Below are 23,956 nucleotides of genomic sequence, written 5' to 3'. Positions count from 1 at the left end.
GGGCTTTTTTGTTAATAAAAACGCCACACATTTTAAGTTTTTTTTTTCCTTTCAAAAATGGGATGAGAGCGATGTGCTAAAAGAGAGGCTGTCCCTTTAGCCCTGAAGGGAAGGGTGGAATTAGAGAGACTGGATGCTTCCTTGCAATCTTCCGCAGTTCATATCAAATATCATGCAAAGAATTCAACAGCATTCTTCGTAAAAATGTAAATACTACTCTTTTAAACTGGGCATGTAAAGCCACTGAAAAAAAAAAGACCACTCGACTATATTTCTTCCCCCCTGCCCACAATCCCATTAGAGGTTGCTTTTCATTCAGTCATTGGTAGTAGAAAAAAGGTTAATTTAATGGGATCAACAGGCTCGTTTATCCATCAGTAACCAAGAACATCGGTGTGCAGAAAAGGAAAAAAAAAAAAAAGGCCCATTGTGTGTTTATGCAATGTAGTTGTACTGATTGGGATTTTCCTTATCCCTTTCCATGTAGTCTCTGTCAATCAACGACTCTATTCTCTTCTTAAGGTCAGCAGGCTGAAAAGCAATACGAGAAGTCAGAAACATTGTCTGCGTAAGGAGAAGAAGAAGAAAAAAAACAGATTTAAAAGAACCAACGAAGTACGTTTAAAAAGACACATTTCACATCGGTATGCTGGCTTTATCTCATTCTTTTGGTATGCCTGGCTTCGCAAACAGAAATGTGCTCACGCATTACATCACATAACACTACATGTGCTGACAGCAACAAGAATTGTATTTGCACATTACTGGAAAAATGAAAATGCTCCTACAGATGAAAAGATAATTAGAAAAATGTTACGACTGTGTGGAGACGGGATAGACTGACATTAAAAATAAAAGACAAGGGAGAAACAGAATATTTTATAACATGGGACTTATTTTATCAGTGGTTAGATGAAAGAGATAGAAATTGGATAAACGATTATTGTTATATAAAAGTAAATGATGAAAGATTATTATTACATATAAGCACTACCATTATCACTATTATTATTATTATTAGCACAATTATGATTTTGTGTAAGTAAATGTACTCAGACAATACACTGTTGACTAAGCACTTATGTATATCAAAGAAAAAAAATGTATAAATATTTTTTTTTTTTTAAAAAGAATTGTGTTCTTTTGAGGTCTACAAAACGTGGACATGTATTTATGTCTACTTGGGTAAATAACTATTTTTGACTTCATTTGGAATTTTAAAAAAGGTTCATTTTCCTGAGAAAAAGCCTCTGCCACTTTAAATGAAGCAAATTATTTGGCTATGCTGGACATTAAAAATAAATGGACCGTTTGGGTTTTGAGAAAGTACCGTAAGAAGCAAAGGACGGTTGCAATTTGCACAGGACTTTGGCTTATTAGTAAGTCCGCTTGCCAGTGCTTGCCAATCTAAACCAGTCTGGCTAGATTTTCTTGTTAATGGACCCAGCTTTACAGCCAGACAGCTCCATCTGTGGTAGCTGCACTGACCGCAGTGTAACTCTAGTTTGTTCCTATCGGGAGAAGCTGAAAGCTGGAAACAATGATTTGTCCTTAGATGCAGGAGTTCTTCTGTCCTGAGAACAACAACTCAAAAGTCCCCTGCTTGAATGAAAGGCATAGTCATTTTTCTTTCATCACTTATAAAGAGAAGCCAATGGGCATAATAGAGCCAGTTTGGTCCAGTGGTGAAGGCCTCAGGTTAGAAAATGGGAGAAGGTGAGTTCTAGTCCTGCCTTAGGCATGAAAGCTGGCTGGATGACTTTGGGGCAATCAACAGGAGATGGTGAGTTCTAGTCCTGCCTTAGGCATGAAAGCTAGCTGGGTGACTTTGGGCCAGTTCCACCTCACAGGCACAGGGTTGTCGTTGTGGATAAAATAAGAAGAGGAAGGAATATTAGGTATCTTCACCGCCTTGAGCTATTTATAAAAATAACCAAGGAGGGATAAAAACAATGGGAATGACAAGCCAAAGTTATGAAGGAGTTCTATCTTAAACACACACACTACTTCAGAAGTTAACCCTGGGACCTACTTTTACTGGGAATTTCAGCTGGTTGTATACTTCAGAGACAAGCAGATTGTGGGTAAGTGTCTTGCGCATCTTCATGATTCTCACAATGGCAGCGTCAATTTGGTACTGACGATCCTGAAAGACTCTCTCTGTAGTGCTCGCTTGTTCTTCTACCTGTGGAAGCAAAACATATAAGCAAAAAATAAAGTTTGGCCTCAAGAAAGCGAGCAGGAGATTAATCCATGAATTCAGGCTTTTCCCAAGAGGTGTAGTTGAAAAACCCTAGACGGTGTCGGGATTAATTTCAATTGTAATTCATTTATAAATCAATTTAAATTAGATTTCGTTTATGAGCTGCAGTGGCGCGGTGGTTAGAGTGCAGTCCTGCAGGCTACTTCTGCTGATTGCTGGCTGCCTGCAATTTGGCAATTCGATTCTCACCGGCTCAAGGTTGACTCAGCCTTCCATCCTTCCGAGGTGGGTAAAATGAGGACCCAGATTGTTTGGGGGTGAGAGGCTGACTTGTAAACTGCTTAGACAGGGCTGTAAAACCCTGTGAAGAGGTATATAAGTCTAAGTAATATAGCTAGCTAGCTCCCTTCCTTCCTTCCTTCTCCCCTCCTGTCCCATCTCCATGGATCCATCCATCCCAGTTGAAGGTTGACTCATCCTTCCATCCTTCCGAGGTGGGTAAAATGAGAACCCAAATTATTGGGGGCAATAGGTTGACTCTTTAAACCGCTTAGAGGGGACTGTAAAGCAATGTAAAGTGGTATGTAAGTCCATGTGCTATTGCTATGTTTGGGATGTTCAAAAGTATCGGTGTTTAGATTTTAAGGGTACCAATTTCTTTTAAACCAGGGCTCTCCAATCTTGGCAACTTGATGACCTGTGGAGTTCAACTCCCAGAATTCCTCAGCCAGCTATGCTGGCTGTGGAATTCTGGGAGTTGAAGTCCACAGGTCCTAAAGTCCACAAGTAGCATGGTTGGAGACCCCTCGTTTTAGACCGGCGGCCAGGGTATTTCTGAAGAAAGTCTGAAAGCCAAACACATTACCGTTTCTTTCATCTGGATCTGGTTGATTTTTATCCGGAAGAGTTTATGCCTGAAGTCGTCATTGCAAGTGAATTTGTCTCCATCTTCTACGTCTTTGCCTTTGGGACTTTTGGCCAGCACTCGGGCCTTGCCGCAGGCTAATGACTGGAGGGTTCTCCTTAGCTCTCCGTCCTCTGTACCAGGGAGAGAGAGAGAAAGAGAGAAGACAAACAGAGAGAGAGAGAGAGAGAGAGAGAGAGAGAGAGAGAGAGAGAGAGAGAGAAATGCTCACGTCAGCATCTGAACTGGGCATGCTCGGACATTACGAGCAGCCCTCAAATACTGACCTATTCCAGTCGCTTGTTTTATTTCTTCTAAACTGAATTCTTCGCCTTCGTTAAACATAAGTAGCACTAAAGTCTGAAACAAAGACACCTGGAGCTCTTTCTTGCCCTGCCGGAAAAGAAAAGATGAATTGAAGAAATACGAATGGGTGAAAACTTCATGGTGAAAGGCTTCCTTCCAGGGTATCCATGTCGGAGGATTTGCATAATCAACCACCTGTGATTATCACTGTTATCACGACACTAAAGTTCTTATGATCCACCATGTTTCTCTGAAAACAAGACAGGGTCTTGTTTTCTTTTGACCCCCCCACCCACCCCAAAATAAGCGCTTGGCCTTATTTTCGGGGAGGTCTTACTATTTTTGAGGTGCGGGAGGCCCCTTAACCTTGGCTCGTGGCCCACAGATCAGCTGATCCAGAGAGGGCTGGAAGTTCTGTTTCTGGCACACTCTTGCCAGTCCTAGCGTCCCTGGGCCTGCCACTCTTTTTGCAGCCGTTGTTAGGGTGTAACCAACAAGTTGGGTAGACAATATATTGCACAAGGCATGTTATGTATCTTTAAGAGAGGAGCTCTGCTAATTAGTAGATTACAGCCTTTAAATTGCAGCTGATGTTGTTGCTTTCTCTCTCTCTCTCTTGATTGCTGTATGATAACTGCTGCCTAACTGTTACTACTGTTGCTACTACTTACTGTGTGTAAGTTATTTGCTACTTGTATCCAAGTTATCTTGGGTATTGGACTGCTTTTTCTGTGTATGACTTTTTGGCTGTGTTTATGGATTTTGCTATATTCTTCAAAAAGTAAAGATTTATTTTGTTACTTTACTATCCACTATTCAGTGTGGTTGCTTTATCTATCGCACGCTGCGTATACTTTACAGGGTTGCTCTGTTATAACCTTGACCTGGGGTTCATTGCTAGTGCTTAATCGCACCAGTTCCTAACAGCCGTCACTAAGAGAAGGGGCGCGGTAGCTATCTCCGCGAGGCGTTCCGTGTGGATGGCAGGTCCATGTGGGGCACGTAGGGCATGTTCACCCCCCCAGGAAATGGTGGGGACCGGCTAAGCATGAGTCTAAATATTTTAGGGGAGGTCTTATTTTCAGGGGAAGGTATATTGTAGTGCATGCGCTCAAAAGCCTGATTGGGCTTATTACCTGGGGAGGTCTTATTTTTTTTTTGGGGGGGGGGGGGAAAGGGTATGTTGGCATTTCTCAAGCTTGGTAGCTTGAAGATGTGTGGACTTCAACTCCCAGAATTCTCCAGCTGGCAAATTATACTGGCGCTGAAAAAGTGACCTACATCAGATCTTCACACTTGTGACCATTGCAACGGCCTTGCTTAGCCACAGAAATTCTAATCCCAATTACGGTCATAAGTGGAGGACTACCTGTAAAGCATTTAAAGCTCAAGGCAGCTGAATACAGTTTAGGGATACAAGAGTTGCTTCAAAGATTCTGGCACGTCTTTGAAATCTGCGAAAAAGATTTCCACCTACGGGGGAAAAAAAAATACCCCAAAGCAAACCTTACCTCTTTAAATTCCGCTTTCAATACACAGTGTCCCAATGTTGATTGCCACTGAAGTTTCCTGCCACTGTGTTTTCCCAGATAAAAAGTCTTAAATATCTCCTGCAGCTTCACCATCTGAACAGAATGGAAACACAGATTTAAAAGAAAAAAAAAATAAACCTAATTTCCCCCTTCCCTTCTTTCTTTTTTCGCCTGACTCAAGCTGAACCTATAATCGCACTCTTTAAATCCGAGGGCCGGCTTAGCTAAAATGACTTTCATGCCGGCATTTTATATAACAAAACCGATGAGATGTACGTGGTCACCTTCAGTTCGGGATTGTTACTTTCACCTGAATGGAAAAGGGGGAATGATAACCTTAGGGATATATTTTAATTATTAACTATGGCATTACTCTCCTTATCTGATCCTTGAAGGACAGCTACAGAATTCCTCTGTTTCAAAACTACCGTACAATTTTCTTACCTCTGATGGTAGATGGACCTCCATAGGCACGTATGTCGGCCAGTAACCCATGGTCAAGATATTCACGGTGAGTTCAATGTTACCAGGTACATTCTGATTTTGCATATACTACGAACAGAAGCAAAGACACAACGGGTGATCCTTCAGAACTACAAGCACAGTCGCGTTATAGTTTTCTCCCAACTACCCAGAAAGGAATTGGTGACAGGAAGGGCATCCGGCCAGTAAACCCTTGGCTCCATTCAGTTGCCCAGACTCCGCCCCGCAAGGGATGATGGGGTTGTTAAAAGAGGATGATGATGATGACTTAGAAAGGAATTCTTTAGATCCCCCCCCCCCCCTATTTTATTCCCGCAGCCCTGAAAGGAAACTGGGAAGGTCACCAGAGAATTATGTAATGACCCAGTTCTGTTAGGCACGACTCCCCCAGAGTAACTCCATAGTAAAATAGGAAGGGCATTACAAAAAGAAAAAAAAAAGAATGAAGATAGTAGGAAAATAGAAAGGTCTAGAGAGGACAGGTTTGTCGAAGGGAAATAAACGATGATGGCAGACTTTGCTTCCTTACTTGCTTAAACTGTATCATAATGTCCTTGGAGAGCTCCATGTCTTTAAACATTCCTTCAAGTTTGCTGGTGAAAGCAGCGCCGCATTCTGCAAGAGAGCAGTTAGATTTAAAGCGTGATTGAAAAGCGTTTCGTCATTTGTCGCCTGCTTAACGTCGTGCTTTAAAGATCCTCCTGCAAGCGGATGCTTTTCAGAAGTATTCTGCTGTGGAACTTCTAAAGATTACGCCATTAGCGTCCTTCTGATGCCAGTTGCATGATACACAGGGAGCCCTCGACTTAAACAACAGTCCATTTAGTGACGGCACTGAAAAAAAGCGACTTATGGCCATTTTTCACCCTTAGGACTGTAGCTGTATTCCCGTGGTCATGTGATTTGCATCTGGACGCTTGGCAACGGGTTCATGTTTATGACGGCGGTGACATGATCCCGTTTTGCAACTTCTGACCAGCAAATGGGGGAAGCTAGATTCATTTCCCAGCTGGGTTACTAACTTAACAACCGCAGTGGTTCACTTAACAAAGGTTGGCAAGAAAAGCCGTAAAACGGGGCAAAACTCCCTGAACAAATTTCTCATTTAGCAGCCCACCTTTGGGGCTCGATTGTGGTTGTACGTTGGCATCCTTTGATATTACGGCTGCAAATTTGTGGCAAAGTTTCCTCTATTCTGAGGCAGAAAGTTTTATGAAAAACCTGTTGTGTAACCGCTCAGTTGCCAGTATAAACAATTCGCTCAAACTCCCAAGGGGGAAACAAATTCCTATCCTTGTTTTGCAAGACCGACATATTTATTGTGTTACAGTGGGCAAAGGCTGTAAAGAATTTTATAAAACAAAATGCAATATATTTGTAAGCATTTCACTCCTTCTGTGCTTTGGTTACAGGCTAGGAAAACTACCCTGTTTCCCTGAAAATAAGACCTAACCGGAAAGTAAGTCCTAGCATGATTTTTTCAGGATGCTCGTAATATAAGCAGAAGCCCCCAAAATGAGCCCCAGTTAAGATTGTTGGCCAGATGAATTTAGTACTGTATTTCCCCCAAAATAATCAACTATTATAATAACCAGAAAATAAGCCCTAATGCAACTTCTGGGAGCAAAAATTAATATAAGACTCAGTCTTTTTTTCAGGGAAACACAGTAATTGCAAAAGAATCTGATGGAAGGCTATAAAACATCTTCAGAAGATTCAATCCCAGATTTAGGATGCAGAATGTGACATAATTAGCACGCCTTGACTGGGATCAGACAGGAATCCCTCAGAAAAGAAACAGCATTTCTTTGCACCCATTTTGCAAGCAGAAATGCTTCATCAGTTCTGGGTTGTTGTTTTTAAACACAGGTTTAACTTTATACAGGAAGAGATGCGATATTAAAACAGGCAGATTGTCAGGTGACATGAGCAATGTTTGAGGAAGGTGTGTAAAGAACAAAACAAAACCTTACCATGTTTGAGTTTTGACAGCATGGATTTTTCAGCATCTACAGATGCACTTTTGCCTACCAAGAGTCGCTTGGCGAGATCTTTTTTGTAAAAGGCCTCAAAAACATCTTTTCCTGTAGAAATGGAAAGTTGGTTTGGACACATGAAGCACAGATGTCCAATGTTAGCTAACTCTTAAGATTTCTGAGCTTCAAATCCCAGAATTGAAGTCCACGGCTCTTAAAAGTCACCCATGCTGGACATCCCTGGTCTAAAGCAATCATCTCATAGACTTCTAGGCATCAGCAACTTGTTGGTTTGGATATTTTTTTTCTGGGCATCACCAAGGAAAGCCAATCTGCATTCCCTCCAACCCAGTTTACTTTAAGAAATGGGGAAGAGTGGGCTTAGCAGCTGATTTGTAATTTTTTTAATTCGTCAAAGAAAAATTACAAATTCGAATGAACAAAATGAGAAAAATTAAAATGGGCCAGGGACACTAGGCCTGTTAGTGCACTTATGCACGTCCCCCTAGGAGCCTCTTAAATTGAATGGGTTAAGCTCCACAGAAGTGAAGTTGGAATTAAAATGGTGAAAGTTTAGTAGCTGAGACAACAGAATTATTAAATTAAATTATTATTATTAGAATCGGGCAAGATATTCCAGACTTTGACAACTTTGTTACAAAAATCAATGTTTTTACAATCAAGTTTAAAGCGGTTTCCATTAAGATTAAAGCGGCTGTTTGCAGGTGTTACGTTACGATTAAAACTAAAAAAAAATCATTTACAGGTAACACATTTGTGTTGTGGCCCGCCAGCAGAGCTGGCAGCATATTCAGACAGTGAGGAGGTTGGGGAGGAACTTGGGCCAGTCCTGGGGTCTGGGGAAGGTTCTGATGAGGGCTCTGTGTCGGAGGCAGAGATGGGGCCAGAGCCGTATGCCAGTTATCAGCTGCCTTCAGAGTCCGACATCAGTGAGGCAGACGAACAGCTGGAGCCTGTTCCCAGTGTGCCCATGCGCAGAGTTGCCAGATGAAGGGGACAACTAAAGAACAGGGGTCGACTTGGGAGTAAGGCCACAGGTGGAGGATGAATGGCCCCTCCCAGAGGAAATAAAAGGGGAGCGAAAGGGGAGGGGAGTTTGCAGGAGACAATAATTGGTTCCTGACTCTCCAAGACTCCTGGCCAAGTTTTACAGATGTCGGCCTGTCAGCTCTCCAAGCCAGATAAGGTCTGTGACTGTAAATCCGCCCTTGAAAGACTTGGCTGGATGTGAATGAGCAAAATTCACAGTAAATTAATAAAAGGGGTTTTTGTCAGGACAAGGAGTTTTTTTCAAGCTCTCGTGAAGCCTGGGTTAGAACAGTTAGTATGTATAATTTTCTATGCAATACCTAAAATCTGGCCACAAGCAATGGCTGACCAACGTAAAAACAAAGCTCAGCTCTTACCATAGATGAATCTAAATATGATCATTATTTTATCCAGCATTTTTTCAAGCTCCTCATCGGTCGCTTCTTTGTTGCCCGCACGAAGTTTTGAATCCACGTATTTAGCTGAGGAGGAAGAAGGGGAAAAAACAACAACAGTAGTAAGGATTTGAATAATGGATCCAAACATTTACTCAAGGTCAGACGTAGGGAACGAACCTTGGCCAAGGAACAGCCTCTTCTTCATCTCACCGACAATCATTTATCCTACTTAAAGCCCAATTCTTTTAGGCTTAGGCCAGGGATGGGTGAGTGGGTGAAGCAGGGAGTGTAACCTGCAGCCTGAAATATCTTTCTTTTCTGCTTCTGAAGTTCCCTCCAACTATAACTACGAAACACCTTCAGTTTCTTGCCATTTTCATAACAACTGCAGTGCTCAAAAAAAGTTTTAAACATCACCTCCAGGGATGGTATTCACTTACTTTCCCTACCGGTTCGCAAATGTGAGTGTCCACGCGTGCGTTTGGCCTTCTGTGTGTGTGCTTTGATTGCGCGCGGGGCTTGCACGCATGCACGCGGCTTGAAAATGTGCCCAAATAGGACAGCATAGAGCTGGGATGAGTTGGTAGGCCCACCTGCAATTTCGACTAGTGGTTTCAGCGAACCGGTTCGAACCGGCTGAATACCACTTCTGACCACCTCCCATGTCTTTTTCTCCCCCAAGTCAGAGAAAACTGGCCTTCATTTTTGCACCGGAGACACACCTAGTCTATCACTTCAGTGCTCACAAGAGCCTTTGCCTTCCTCCCCAAATGTTAAGTGAAATTTCTTACAGGTAGTCCTCGATTTGCAACAGTCCGTTTAGCGACTGTTCAAAGTTACGACAGCACGGGAAAGAAGTGAGTTAGCTATGACTTATGACCGCTGCATCACCCGAATGGTCAGGTGATCAAAATTCAAACACTTCGCAACTATCTCATATTTACGACGGTTGCAGCGATCCAACTTCTGACAAGCAACGTCAAAGGAGAGCCACATGTACTTAACAACCACTGTTACCAGCTTAAGAATTGCAGGGATTCGCTTAAAAACAGCGGCACGAAAGATGGCAAAACGGGCCAAATTTCACCTAAAAAAGCGTCTCGCTTAGCAACAGAAATCTGGGGTTCAATTTGGGGCCATAAGTTGAGGACAACTTGTGTTTGGGCTCATAGTTTTTTTACATCTCTTTTGGAAGAAAAGGGCATGAAGGATACCAAAGCTGTGGCCTTCTCTATCCCTGAACACACCCTGGGGGATTTTGAATTATAAATCCATCTTAACGCCCCATTTGGCAGCTCCTGGAGGAATGATGCTGTACCTATGAGTTCAGCTGGTTTATTCGGTCTTTTGTTGATGAAGGTTTCAAAAGCTTCTTTCATGGCGTTGACAAACTTCTCGTTTTTCAAGAAACAGATGTCGATGATGTGATCCACTTTATCCTTGAAATCTAGCAGCTCCTGGACCATGGTTTTGTCCTTTTCTGGATTAATGACAATGGTGCTGCCAAATGCCTAAAAGGAGCACGAGAAACATCACAGGGTATTTGCCCCTAATATAATCGATGGCAAGTTAATAAAAACCCACCAAGGAAAATTAGAAAATCAAGTAACGATGCCCGTTTATATGCTAGCATGCTCAGGCTGTTTAGAAGACCCTTTTGCACTTGGGTAGAAATGTTTTCCAAACGCAATTTCTGAAAAGACAGGCAACGAGAACGCTCCACTTTGGGAGCAAGATCCAAATGATTCAACGAAGATGAAAACTTCCCAGTTAATTTTCAAAATTCCTTGTACAAGCTAGATTAGAGAAGAGACTGCACTGTCATCTTTCAGAAATGGTGTAGGGTCTCCTGCTCGGGCGAGGGGATTGGACTAGATGACCTACAAGGTCCCTTCCAACTGTTAATCTTCAAAATTCTAGGGTTTATACACGTTATGTGCTATGTGAGATAAACATATATATATATTAGGCTAACAAATCTGCCTAATATGTAACACAGCCCAGGTTCAAATCCCAGTAAGGGTATGGCTAGCTGATGAGAGCTAAATAGCTTGAAATAGATCTATACTAGTCTCCCTTTATTTATTTATCAGCACAAATACAACACACACACACACACACACACACAGACAGACACACACACACACATATATATGCAATTTTCTTTAACTTCTACATTTATTATCATGCAAGTATTTTTCTTTGTTTTAACAGATTTTAAAATTTATTCCTGCAACTTGATTTAAGAAAGTTAGCTGGGCACAATTACCTTTATGTATTCAATCCACTGTTGCAAAAGAGCCTGCACTCCATTTTTGACCCGGCTAAACAACTGATAGAGTAGTGACAAATCTTGAATTCGATTTTCATCCAGGAGATGATTTAAACCTGCAAAATGAAAGCGCCACAATTCTAAGTTAAAGGCAGGCTGACGGAGACAAAACATTTCAAAATTAAGTTTGAAACATGTGAACAAGAACATTCCCCCCCCCCCCAACCGTTTTGGAATCAAAGCATTTGGCAACTAAAACACTGAATTTTGCAATACAAAAGAACCCAACACGTTTTTTTTAAAAAGAAAGGCTATTGCAATTCTAATAAAATAGACTAGAATGGAGGAAAATAATACTCTTGAGAGGGAAATAACTATGCTTCTTGGACTTTCTTGGAGGAAGAATATTGAAAGAATAGTATTTCAATATATTTTTATTTTTCAACATATAAACATTCCATCTTTCCTTAAACAGTGTGTCGTCTGGGTATAAATATCTCTGTGCAGCAGCTTTCAGCCTTTACAACATCATTATGTTAATATTAATTCTCTACTCTTAAAAATAAAAGTGGGTATTGCAAAGTGCAACCAACAGCATTCCTGAGGTTCCTTTCTTCCCATAAGGAGAATGTGACCTGCAGGCCCCTCTGGAACACCATGTCATGCAGTGGTGGGTTGCAGGCGGTATGCCCCGGTACGGGCGTACCGGAGCCTGCCCGGAGCACTGGATACTGTTTATTTATTTATTTATTTATTATTCATATTTATAGACCGCCCCCTCTCCCGAAAGGGACTCGAGGCGGTGTACAGTCACTAAAATGCATTATAAAATATATACATAAAACAGTTAAACAATTAAATACGTAGGTGGAGGAGGTTGCAAGACTGTATGTAGAATAATAAATATAGTACATTAAAAGCTTATTAAGACCCCAAACCCAATTAAAATGAATAAATCCCCGGGAGGTAAAACTAAGAAAGTGCCAGGCCAGCTGATTGAAATAGGTGAGTCTTTAACTTTTGCCGGAAGGAACGGAGGTCGGTATACGGAGACAAGGGTGTGTGTGGGTGTGTGAGAATCAGCACCTGATTGGGCCATTTCCACCTAGCCCAGGGAAGCAAAAAGCCCCAAAGAAGCAGGAAACAAAATATTTCTATAACGATAACATGGGTTACCTTTCTGTAGGATGGATGTTAAATGTTCACCTAGCAACTGTTTTTCTACAGTGGCGATTAGTGGTTTCCTACAAGAGAAAGCGTTTAAGAATTACAATCCTTTTTGCTCACTCTTTTAACTGCTCAAATTAGCCCTCTAAGCAGAACACCAAGAATTGCCACAGTGTTAAGAACCAACATTCTCCAACAACAGGACTGTGGTCTACCCACTTACTGAGTGCTTTGATCCAGGTACGTTATAATCCTGTCTGCCTCTTCTTCCAAGCGTTTGTTGACATGGTGAAGATATTCAGGGACCTGGAAGATTGGAGAGAGTTAGAGAGAAAATCATAAGGTGAGGTAACGTGGTGACGCAGTGGTTAGAGTGCAGTACTGCAGGCGAACTTCGACTGCCTGCAATTTGGCAGATCAAATCTCAACAGGGTTGACTCAGCCTTCCATCCTTCCGAGGTTGGCAAAATGAGGACCAGGATTGTTGGGGGAAATAGGCTGACTCTGTAAACCACTTAGAGAGTGATGCAAAGCACTGTAAAGCAGTATATAAGTCTAAGTACTGTTGCTATTGCCCTTCCCTCCCTCCTTCCTTCCTTCCCTCCCCCTTTCCTTCCCAGTGGTTAGAATGCAGTATTGCAGGCTGACTGTGCCCACTGCCAGGAGTTCAATCCTGACTGGCTCTAAGTTGACTCAGCCTTCCATCCTTCCGAGGTGGGTAAAATGAAGACCCAGATTGTTGGGGGGGGGGGGGGGGGAATGCTGACTCTGTAAACCACTTGGAGGGCTGTAAAAGCACTGTGAAGTGGTATATAAGTCTAAGGGCTTTTGCTATTGCTAAACAGAGGTTTCTTTGGAAGGGTGGATAGCCGGGAAAGACATCTATCTGCTTGCAAAAAGAAGGAATTAGAGAACTGGGGCTTCGGAGTTGTAAGAAAATACCTCTCTTTCTTGCATAAGCCGCTGCCCTTCTGCGGCATAGAGACGGTTTGTTTCTTCTAAGAATCTGTGCTCGAAAGAATCCTGATAAATCTGAAGGGAAGAGAAATAGAATTGTTACTTTCAGAATACTCCGGCAGCTTAATTGTTTAAGGCAGATTTTACCCCAATGGATGGCTCTTACTTGCAAATCTGAAAGCATGCTTAGGAGGCTACGGAGCAGACTCCTGTCAATAGCCTCTCCATTTCTTTCCCTCTCGATCAAGAGAAGAATGCCATCGATAGTTTTGTTCTGGACTTTCTGATCGCTAATTATATGAGTCCTAAACAATTCCAGCCCCATATCCCTGAAAGGGTGGAAGAAAGAAAAAAAAGGAAGAACATAAGGTTGTTGTGTTCGCTGGTTTTGGTAAGTCATGATTTAATTCCAAAGGTGTTTTTTTTTTCAAGAGGTAACTGGACTTTCTGGTTTTTTTTTCTTTGAAGAGGTCTCGCTTCTCATCCAAGAAGCTTCCTCAGCTTCTTCAGGGCTTCTTCAGAGCTGAAGAAGCTTCTTGGATGAGAAGTAAAATGATTTCAAAGAAGAAAAAAAAACCCCAGAAAGTCATATTCACTTAGCAACCATGATCCTAACTTAACAATAGCAGTGATTTATTAAGTCACTATGGAAAGAAAAGTAATAAAATGGGGCAAAACCCACTTAACAAATACCTCGCTTAGTAATGGAAGTTTTTGGCTCAATTGTGGTTGTAAGTTGAGGACTGCCCCTAATGAAGAATGAGTTGGGTTGTCAGAATGTTCTGATTTATAAACTGTAGCTTTTAACCACACAGTTTTGTAACTTAGGGAAGTAAGCCAATTCAAACATTACAGGTTATCAAGTAACCGTCACTGTAGTCATCATCTCACTCTCACATTTATACAACATATTTTCAAAGAGTTTGCTATTTATTTGAACTGGCTTTTGAATACAACTCAAACGCCATACATTTTAATAAAGATCTGGGCAGGGGGAAATATACAAAGGAAAGAGAAAACATTTTCTTGGTTTTGTTCTCTATCCACTGTGGACCGGCCATCGCTCTATCAGGATAGAAGGGGAGAAAAACGACAAATCAATAGCTCGACAAAGTGTTCGGAAGTGGGAAATCAATACTACTATTTTTCCACCCTCACCAAATTGATGGCAGCATTGAATTTTGGAGAACGTAAGTTCGATCCAGGAACAAAAAGATACTTCTAATCATTATCTGCAAGAAAGAATGAGAGAAAGAAAAAAACAAAGCATCACATGTTGACCGATTTTAAAGACGATATTTATTGGATGAATAGGACGTAAGATCTTTCAACTGCCTTCATCTAGATACATTAATTTGGAAGGGAGAGCCACTTAATTTAAGGGAATTTACTTCCAGATATCTGTGCGTATTGACTGCCGCTGTGAAAAGTCAAACACTTCACAAAGAATTTAGAGATTGATCTTATTATAATGGCACAGATATTTTTAATGGCCCCAGATAAATATTTCAGGAGGGTGAAAGGTATTCTCAACAGTTATTATCCCATTTCCTGTCCCCAGAAAAAAAAAACTTCCAGAAGCTTCCTGCTAATGGCTAAAGAACTGATACAGTAGAGATATACCTGAATCTAATTCTTAAATTCCCCTCAATATGACACCCACTAAATTGTTCCTAAATACAAATTACTGGAATCTCTTTTTTGACATAATTAACAACATGAAAATATTAATTAAATTGTCCATGAATGTCCAGTTCTCTTTTCCTGAGGAACCATCTAATCTAGGTGTCCAATCTTGGCACCTTTAAGTGTAGTGAACTTCAACTTCCAGAATTCCCTAGTCAAGTCATTCTGGGAGTTGAAGTCCACAATTCTTAAAGTTGCCAAGACACCCTGATCTACTCCTTCAGTGCAGTCTCAGATAGACTCAGTTCCTCCAGGGAAAAAGTTTTCAAATGGCATAGAAGATAACCATCTTCAGTTCCAAGCTTTTAGAAACATTTAGAAAATAAAGAAGACTTACCATCTGTCTGCAATGGTCTTGCCAACATTTGTCTATTTTCTTAAGAAAAAGAACACTGTCCAACGAATCCTTGAGGAAGCAGTTAAGAATATTTTTAAAAACATTGTCATTGATACCGCTTTAGTGGAAGTTTACTTAGTAGTTTAATATTCTGCTCCCAAATGTTTAAAGGTGAGTACCCCACGTACACATGGCAAGTTCCAGTAAGAATATGCTTATATTCAGTTTAATGATTAAACCAATTAGTTGGCAGGTAACATGTGTTTATTTCTCTTCTGCTTTTGAAATACTTTTAAGGTATTTCGTAACTGCCCAAAGAATCTACAAGTGCCACATTTCTTAAGCCACAAGAATTGCTAAAACAGTTAACAATGCCCTGACATGCTTTCCATTTATTATAAAGGATATTCTCTGAACTGGTGAATCTGTGCTTTGATATGGTCTTCACAAATCTGCCTTAATTGCTTGTACAAATTTGCAGAAATTTTGTAGGAGCAAAGGTTTTCAACAGCCTAAAAAAAGAAGAAGAAAGAAAATACAAGAATGACATACATCACTCTCCTCATTTTGTCTTAACACATTAGCAACGGAGAATGCAATTTCTGTTTGTTATGCCATGAATACAAGGTGGTGTAAAAGCCAAAACAAATGCAAATCTAACGAGTGCAGGCTTCCTAAAAAAACCAGCATGTTACAAGGGAGTCTTTGTTATTTGTCAACAGGCACATCGAGAGCAATGAGGCTCCAATGGATTTTCCGATACATTCCTTTTTTATCATAGCAATAGCACTTATATACCGCTTCACCGTGCCTTACAGCCCTGTCTAAGCAATTTACAGAGTCAGCCTATTGGCCCTGATAATCTGGGTCTTCAATTTACTGACCCTGGAAGATGGAAAGCTAAATTAATCTTAAATCGGTCAGGATTGAACTCCTGGCAGTGGGCAGAGTTTGCCTGCAATAGCAAAAGCACTTAGACTTATAGCAATAGCACTTAAGACTTATATACTGCTTCACAGCCCCTCCTAAGTGGTTTTCAGAGTCAACCTAGTGCCTCCAACAATCTCATTTTACCAACTTCGGAAGGATGGAAGGTTGAGTCAACCTTGAGCCAGTCAGAATCGAACTGCTGGCAAACTACTTAATGGAATCAGCAAAAGCTTGCAATATGTTTTTTTTTTTTTTTAAATTTTTAAAATTGAAAGCTGCCCAGAGTCATTGACTGAGATGGGCGGCTATAGAAATTGAATAAACAAACAAATAAAAGCTTTAAATTCCCTACTGAACGTGGCTGCTGTTGGTTCCCAGAACTCAAATATCACCATTTAGAACAGACAGTCCATGGAATGATTGTTCTACTGTCTTAAGACACATAGCACTAACTTCAAGAGCAAAGAAATGGAAAGGAAAGAAGGATCACTACGCTAGACTTATAACAACGCTATTTCAGACCAAAGTTCTACCACTTTACAGATGACCCCATAGCAGGATTGGCTGCAAAGATCTTTTAAATTTTACACTTCTTTATTTTGCCAGCAGAGGAAGGAATGTGTCAAGAAACGTATTGATTTCTCACAAGAGATATGTCTCAATTCTTTGATGAGAGAGAGGGAGGGAGAGAGGGAAGGAGGGGAGGGGGGAGAGAGAAACCCTGCCATGATTTAGATAATGGTATTTAAAAAAAGCATAGCTAGAGGAAGATCCATTTACCAGTTCTGCTGGTCTTAGAGTGAATGGTTTTATTTTAGTCATTAGTTACCAGCAACCATGTGACTATTTTTAACTCAAGGCATTAAAAATAGACCCAGACAAATCACGTCGACAGAAAATGCTGCTGCTTTGCCTTTCAATTCCAATACAATTCCATATGTATGTATGGGGGTCTGTAATGATGCACAGAGAGAGAGGGGGGGAGGGAGGGAGGGAGGGGGGGAAGGGAGGGGAGGGAGAGAGAGAGAGAGAGAGAGAGAGAGAGAGAGAGAGAGAGAGAGAGAGAGAGAGAGAGAGAGAGAGAGAGAGAGAGAGAGAACGGGAACCTTAACAGAACAAAAATAGAGCAAATATTGTTTACCTCCCTTCCTTCAAACACATTAAGTCACCTCAGTTAGATAAAATTGTAAAAGATTGTTTTAATAGTTAAGATGCTTTTCCTGATAGGTCTAGTGGCTCCAGGACTACCCCCAGCATCATATGACTTGTCAAAGCTGGCACTGTCAAAAGTGGCATGTAAACTGGATTTCTCTAACAAGACTCCGCTACGAAAGATGCCTCCCCTATCTGCAAAGTCCACATTTCAATCCATAAGCCACAAACTGGTCCAATTTTGGTTCAACATGCTCTGGGGATTGCTGTGAGGTTCAGAAGATGGATGTTAACAAGAGATGCTTTCTGGCATTTAGATTACACAACAGTGAAAACAAGATTCATACCATTTGATGTTATTATAAAGTTTCAATCACTTTTTAAAAAAAAAATTCTAACATTTTCAACTTAAAAAATCCTCCAATGCAATCTTTTTTTTAAATAGTCGTGCTTCATGTAAAAAAAACAACAACCCAGAGTTTTCTGGCCTAAGGAAATAATGCATCTATTTGAAGTAAACAGTAGTTTTCAAGATCTAAAATCCTACACAGTTACACAATGATCCTGGTGGGTTGGGAACACACTGTTAAAATCCTGCCAAATAAACCTTTTAACACCAAAAATCTGTGCCTGATACCCTTGGAAGGTAAAACTAAAAGGGAAGATATAAACAGAACAAGGTTGAGGGCAATTTATAGAAGCATGCATAATCATATTACAAAGACTTAAGCAAAGACTTAGTGGGCTTTTAAAGTATGTTAAACCGACTGCAAAGAGATTCTTTGGGATATACCAATAAGGCTCGCCGTACACCTACTAAATCCCACTGATTTACCAAGTCTTCAGGTAATGCTGTATTTAATTCTCAGTGTAACTAGTAGATCTAAACTAAAATTATCTACCTTTTCTTTTTCATAATACTAGTACTGATCCTTAAACCAATGACAATCAGTAAAATCATGACATGGAAAAAAGAACTGATACTTAAACCGTGAAGAACAGAGAATGAACCTGTTGAATATTCATGAAATGTTATCTAGAATTTGATACTTAAGCAGTTTAAGTTTTTAAAATAGAGGATTGCCATAATTTTTCAGGCAGTAAAATATTTATTACCGTAAACTTAAATATTATGCTAGGAAGCTACATATCAATGTCTTAATATTTTAATTGTATTTAAAATATTTATATAATTTAATAAACCAGCTCCTTTTATAATAAAACTGATTTGTTTTGGTTCTTGTACTTAACAAAGCTAATAAGATACCAGATGTGTCCCGAGGGCAGAGCTTGAAATATTTTAACCTTGTTCTCTGGTTTTCAAATAGGTAGTCAAAAAGGCTTAATTTTCCTAGGAAAACTTCCTTTTGGAGATTCTGTTGTGTACTTTCTTCCTTTGTCTTTTTTCAATGAAAGGAATGCAGGTGTTTCATTTGTTTGGAACTAGTTGATAATGGAACTTTTACTGGTGGATTTTATTTATTAAAATTTCACATCACCCAATTCCCCAGAATTCTGGGTGCTTCACAGATAAAAACACACACAACAAAAGAACACCATGATTAAAAACAAAGAACAAAAAAATGGCACGAAGTGGAAAATAACTAAAGCAAACTAGCATTACCTAGAAGGGGGCTTCGATCATCCCCAAATCAAGGCAATTGTGGCTCAAGCCAGCGCTGCATCCCAAAAATGTGTCTGGTGTGCAGACAATGAAAGGGGACACTTCACAAAAACAAATTGATATTGTACAATTTCTACAGTGAGAAAGCATGAAGATCAGCTCATCATGAATTCTGAAGATGTTCTTGTTAATTTTCTCATCTGTCTGAGATGGCATCTCATCTAGAACGTGAAGATGGGATCTCAATGCCACATGCCAAGAAAGTGGAGAAAATCCTTGGAATTATTGCAATGTCTACTGATGGATTGAAAGTACACCCATGAAGGCTTACCTGGTAAAGCTCTTCTAAGTTGTATTTAATTGAAGTACTGTTCTGAATCGCTTCTACAGCTTCTTTCAGTTTTTGCCAGGTTTCATCCGTATAATTTTCAGGCAGTTTAGGTTTATCTGGAAGAAGACAGAATTCTTTACAGCAAATGTTATTGTCATTTAAAATCACAGAAAAATGATTTGGTATAGTGCTTGTGCTTCCCAACAGTAACTTCAATAATTATTTTTGGGGCGGAACAGGACACCTTATAAACCAGAAAGAATATATTTTTATACCCAGACAAAAAAAAAAAAAAAAAAAAAAAGGAATACCAATTTTTGCTCTGTAAGCAGGAGTGGTAATTGTGGTGATTTGGCCCTTGGTAAAAGCTCTAATGTTTCAAACCAATGAATGAGTCAGTAAGGTTTCTTAGGATGCATCAGTGTATTAGTACAAAATACTGATTTTGATTTGTTTTTTTTAATGCAAACTGAAGAGGAATGCTATCTATTTGGATATTTCTTCCTTATGTCTTGTCACAATCTGTCAGAGCCGCCTTCTATGTACCTAATCTGTTCAACTTTAAAATCACAAGATTTTCTTGAATATTATTTTGTACCAGCTTAAAATAGGGAAAACCAACTAGGGACAGCTGATTACTTTGACTTTCAATGACAGACTGTACATGATGTATAATTTTAATTTAGATTACATAAGCCAAAAAAGAAACAAGCAAACAAACAAACTGTTAGCATATTAATCTATTATATGAAATGAATTATATGCTAAAATTATCCTTATCAAGTGAAAGTAAGGAAATGTAAAGATTGTCTAAAGGCAGAAATTGATCTATATAGCTTAATGTTGAACTTTTCAGATAAAAAACTTCATTGTATTTCTTCCGCTAAAATTACAAAACTAAAGCATGAGTAATTTGTTAATCTACAAAAGCTGTTTAACAGATAGCCAGTACAATATATGATGCATTTATTGCCTGAAACAGAATTACAAAACAGCTTTATTTTTTCTTATAACCAAAAACCATATAAGCAGGAAATAATACAATGTATAAAAACATTTAAAATGTCAGTTCATTACACATAATGTACAATGTAGTATCTTTTGATTTTAAAAAGCATGTTTAAATCTCTCTTGCAAATGGATGCTTTTCTCTTAGATTATGTATAGTGTTAAGTACCCTAACTTTTTTCTCTTCAACTTCACAGCCATACAGGAAATTACCAAAGAATCTAAAGGTGTTTGCTTGTCTCAACTTTAGAGGACCAGAATATTCACGTGTTGTTTTATGCATTATTTCAAAATTATGCCAGGATAATCTAGTTTCAACTTGACTTAAAATGAACATCAAATCCTCTCCACTCCCAATCAATTCTAGAAGATTTTTCAGATCAGTTGGGGCAAGTTGTTGCAGAACTCCATTTAAACAACCCCCTGCTGTTCCCCCCCCCTTTGATTTGGATGACTGCTAAGGCCCAAAGCCAGCTGGATGACCATGAGTCAGTCACTCTCTTCTCAGCCCCAGGAAGTAAGCAATGGCAAATCAATTCTGAAAAACCTTACCAAGAAAATTGACGAAATTGGAACTGGTCCAGTTACCAAAGAATCAAAATGTGACTCAAAAGCACATAATACAGAAGACAACAAAACACAAAGAGCTGCAAATGGAAACAGAAGACTGTGACAAAAGAAAAAAAATGTAGTATCAAAAGTAATAGGTATTGGAGGTAATCCCAAAACAACTGGAGCACCACTTGAACGTTGAGCATTGACAAAATCACCACCAGTCAATTGCAAAAGGCAGCTTTATTCAGAACACAGCTTACATCCTATGAGGATACCTTTAGTACTATTAAACCACATCTCCTTACCCCAGGTCCTTAGGTAGATAAAAATGCCAAATCCAGTTTGAACATCTGCCTGACTAACTAATGTTAACAGACCCATGGGAAAGCAAACTGATTGTAGAAAGGGAAAACACAGTTAAGTAACATCTCATTTTGTACTACTCTGCTCTAATACAAACTAAAACTCTACTGCGCAGATTCATAAATACAAATTTGACAAAGCATGCAGGACAATTTCCATTTGCCTACAGAAACGTTTGGGAAGTGTCCCACCTAAGTAAGTACTTTCTTCAAGTTGCCATTAATATCTATTTATATTTAAAATACATATATTCATCTTATGTCCTTTAAAAAGATTTTACCATACTCTCCAACTGCAGGGGAAAAAAAGGGTTTAAAAATGAAGAGAGACTAGCTACTTCCTCAATGGTTCCCATGGACTCAACCAAAGTCATGGGTTAACAAAAAAGGCTACAATACAGGTAAGAAAGCACCTTTCCTCAAACAATGATTAAGAATAACCTCTGAAGATGTCTTCCTTTCTTATCAGAAAGCTAGTTGGGTTTTGCATGTAGGCAGAAAACCAGCTACCTTGGGGAATAATAAAGCTGTAGTAGAGGAATGAATCCTGTGGCAAAAGCTACGGTGAAAAAGGTGCCTTACGCTGTGGTTTCCCCTTCAGATATTAGACGTTAAAGAGATTACGTGTGACAGCAACGGGTTACCTTTAAAGTTCTTGATCACTAACTTCTTGGCTGACCCAGGTTTACTGTTTGCAAAACTGGAGACAGTGGAGGAGGCAGCTTTGGTCAGGCCGTTGGCATGGTGTCCCACCGCTACTGAGGAGATTAAGAGGCTTTTGTTTTTGAGCTGCTGGTGCTGCTGCGAAGACGCAGCCGGCGATGAAGATGCCGATGAAGAGGACGACTCCTCGGCCATCTTCACATCCAGTCCGATAAAATCCAAGGAGTCCTCGAAACGCAGCTTCTTCTGCAGGTGGTGGTTGGAAGAAGCAAGCCCTGAGGAAGAGGAGGAACAGGAGGCTGTGGAGGCGGTGATAATGAGAGCGGGCAAGGAGGAACCGCTGTTGCGAGACAGGAGGGACGCACAGGAGGAGATGGAGTCCACGTCTTCTTTCTCGCCGCTGTTGCTGCTGCTGTTCAGCTTTCTCTTCTTGGTGGCGGAGGAGGAAGAGGAGGAGGAAGAGCCGCTGCTGCTGCTACCATCCGTGGCAGGTCTGACCTCCTGAGCCGCCGCTGCTGCTGCTGGGGGGTTGGGGGAAGAGAAACCTGTGGGAAACATGAACACCACAGAGGTGAGCAGGCTGAAGGGCATCAAATCCTCCTGGTGTGACAGGCACGCAGAGAGGGGCGGGAGCAGAGCTGGGTGTCACGGAAGGTCGACGCTGCCTGGAGGTCGGGAGTAGTGGGGGAAGGGGGGAGATGAAGCCCAAAGGGACGACAACGGGCGAGGCCTTCTCCTCCTCTTCCTCGCCCCCTTTTTTTCCTCCTCTTCTTCTGGGAGGGAAGCCCCCGTCCGTCTCGCTCTCTTTCCCTTTCGCCTTTCGGGGAGGGGGGGACGTTTTCCCTCTGGCGCTGGCTTGTGTCGACGGGCCTGCTCCCCTTTCTTGCCCAACCCCGTTAAGTCTGCCCCCCTTTTCCTCAAACGGGCAGAGGGGGGGGGAGAGGGTCCTCTCGGTCTCTCCCGCCCGGGGGCCGCCCCCCTTTTCTCTCTCTCTCACGCCCGGCCTCGGAGAGCTCCGCTTCCCCCTTCCCCGCCTCTTTCGCGGCCCGCAGAGGGGAAGGAGGGCCGCCGGGCGAGGAGCTCCGCTTGTTATTGTCAATACCAGGAGAGAAGGGGAAAAGGAAGGGAGGGAAAAAAAAAGGAAAAAAAAGCAAGGGGCCTAAAGATGGCGGCACTTCCGGCCGCGCGGCATGCCGGGAGGCGGCCCGTCCGGAAGTAGCGCCGCTACCGCTAGGCAGGGGAAAGACGCCGCTGCCGCGACGCCGCCAACGCTCGCGACGCACCCGGGAGGGGTGGAAGCGCGGGGGGTGGGGTGGGGAGAGAAGCCGATGGGGAACCGGTTTGCCGCGTCTTCCCCTTTGCCCGCCCCTCCCCCCCTCCGGCCCGCCCGGGGTTTCCTTTCACCCCCTCCCCCCCGTCTCACCCCGCTCGCTGGCACCCACTTCCCCTCTGCCCTCTGCCCTACCGGAAGTGATTGTGTCGCCGGGCGGCTGCTGAAGCGGCGGGTCCCTCGAGCGGCCGGCCATGGCGCGCCGAGCCGCTCTCGCGGGGCCGCGACTGTGTTGCCTCTTGGACGCCGAGGGGGAGGCGGGGCGGCCACGTTCTCGCTCGGCGGGAGGGGGGGGAAGAGAGAGAGAGAGACCCCAAGGGCCTCGCCGGCACCCGTAGCTGTTCTTCCTCGCCTTCCTTTCCCTCGGCGTAATCCAGATGCTGGGAGGGAGGGAATGGGGGGCGAAATCGGACCCCTTCGAGTTTGAGCTTCGTCGGCTTCCGTAGTTGGGGGCCTCCCACGTGACGAAGAGCGGAAGCGGAGTGGGAGAGCGGCTAACCCTTCCTTGTGGCGAGGATGGAGGGAGGCGGGACCGCCGACCTTTTCTTCCCCCAGCCGGGAAGGGACGGAGGAAACGGGGAGGGGAAGGCTTTGGTCTCCGCCTCCAGGCTGTCGTGGGTTTGGCCCGTTGGGGTCGCGCGGGCTTTCCTCTTCCTTCCAGGGGATGCCGGACTCGGTCTTTGCCTGGGTACAGGCTCTGCCTTTCGGAAGCGGGGAGGAAGCGACCATG

At 41.9% G+C, this 23,956-nt stretch overlaps 1 protein-coding gene across 1 annotated transcript; it reads right to left on the bottom strand.

Annotated features, from left to right (window-relative positions):
- Positions 1–329: 329 nt before the first annotated feature.
- Positions 330–23,956, bottom strand: CUL4B (cullin 4B). The gene is made up of 21 exons (XM_081964209.1): positions 23,362–23,956; positions 21,878–22,441; positions 19,309–19,424; positions 15,681–15,783; positions 15,272–15,342; positions 14,407–14,480; positions 13,415–13,577; positions 13,234–13,323; positions 12,515–12,597; positions 12,301–12,368; positions 11,122–11,240; positions 10,171–10,363; positions 8,832–8,936; positions 7,402–7,512; positions 5,958–6,043; positions 5,390–5,497; positions 4,925–5,038; positions 3,395–3,500; positions 3,069–3,241; positions 2,033–2,185; positions 330–531 (listed from the first exon to the last, which is right to left on the bottom strand). The coding sequence occupies exons 1-21, from the start codon at positions 23,420–23,422 to the stop codon at positions 436–438; spliced, it is 2,757 nt and encodes a 918-aa protein (XP_081820335.1). The 5' UTR covers positions 23,423–23,956; the 3' UTR covers positions 330–435.

Source organism: Natrix helvetica (genome assembly GCF_964273705.1).
Source record: "Natrix helvetica genome assembly, chromosome: 11".
Taxonomy (NCBI): domain Eukaryota; kingdom Metazoa; phylum Chordata; class Lepidosauria; order Squamata; family Natricidae; genus Natrix; species Natrix helvetica.
Note: the sequence above shows the minus strand (reverse complement) of the source record. Positions and strands in the feature narration are given on the sequence as shown.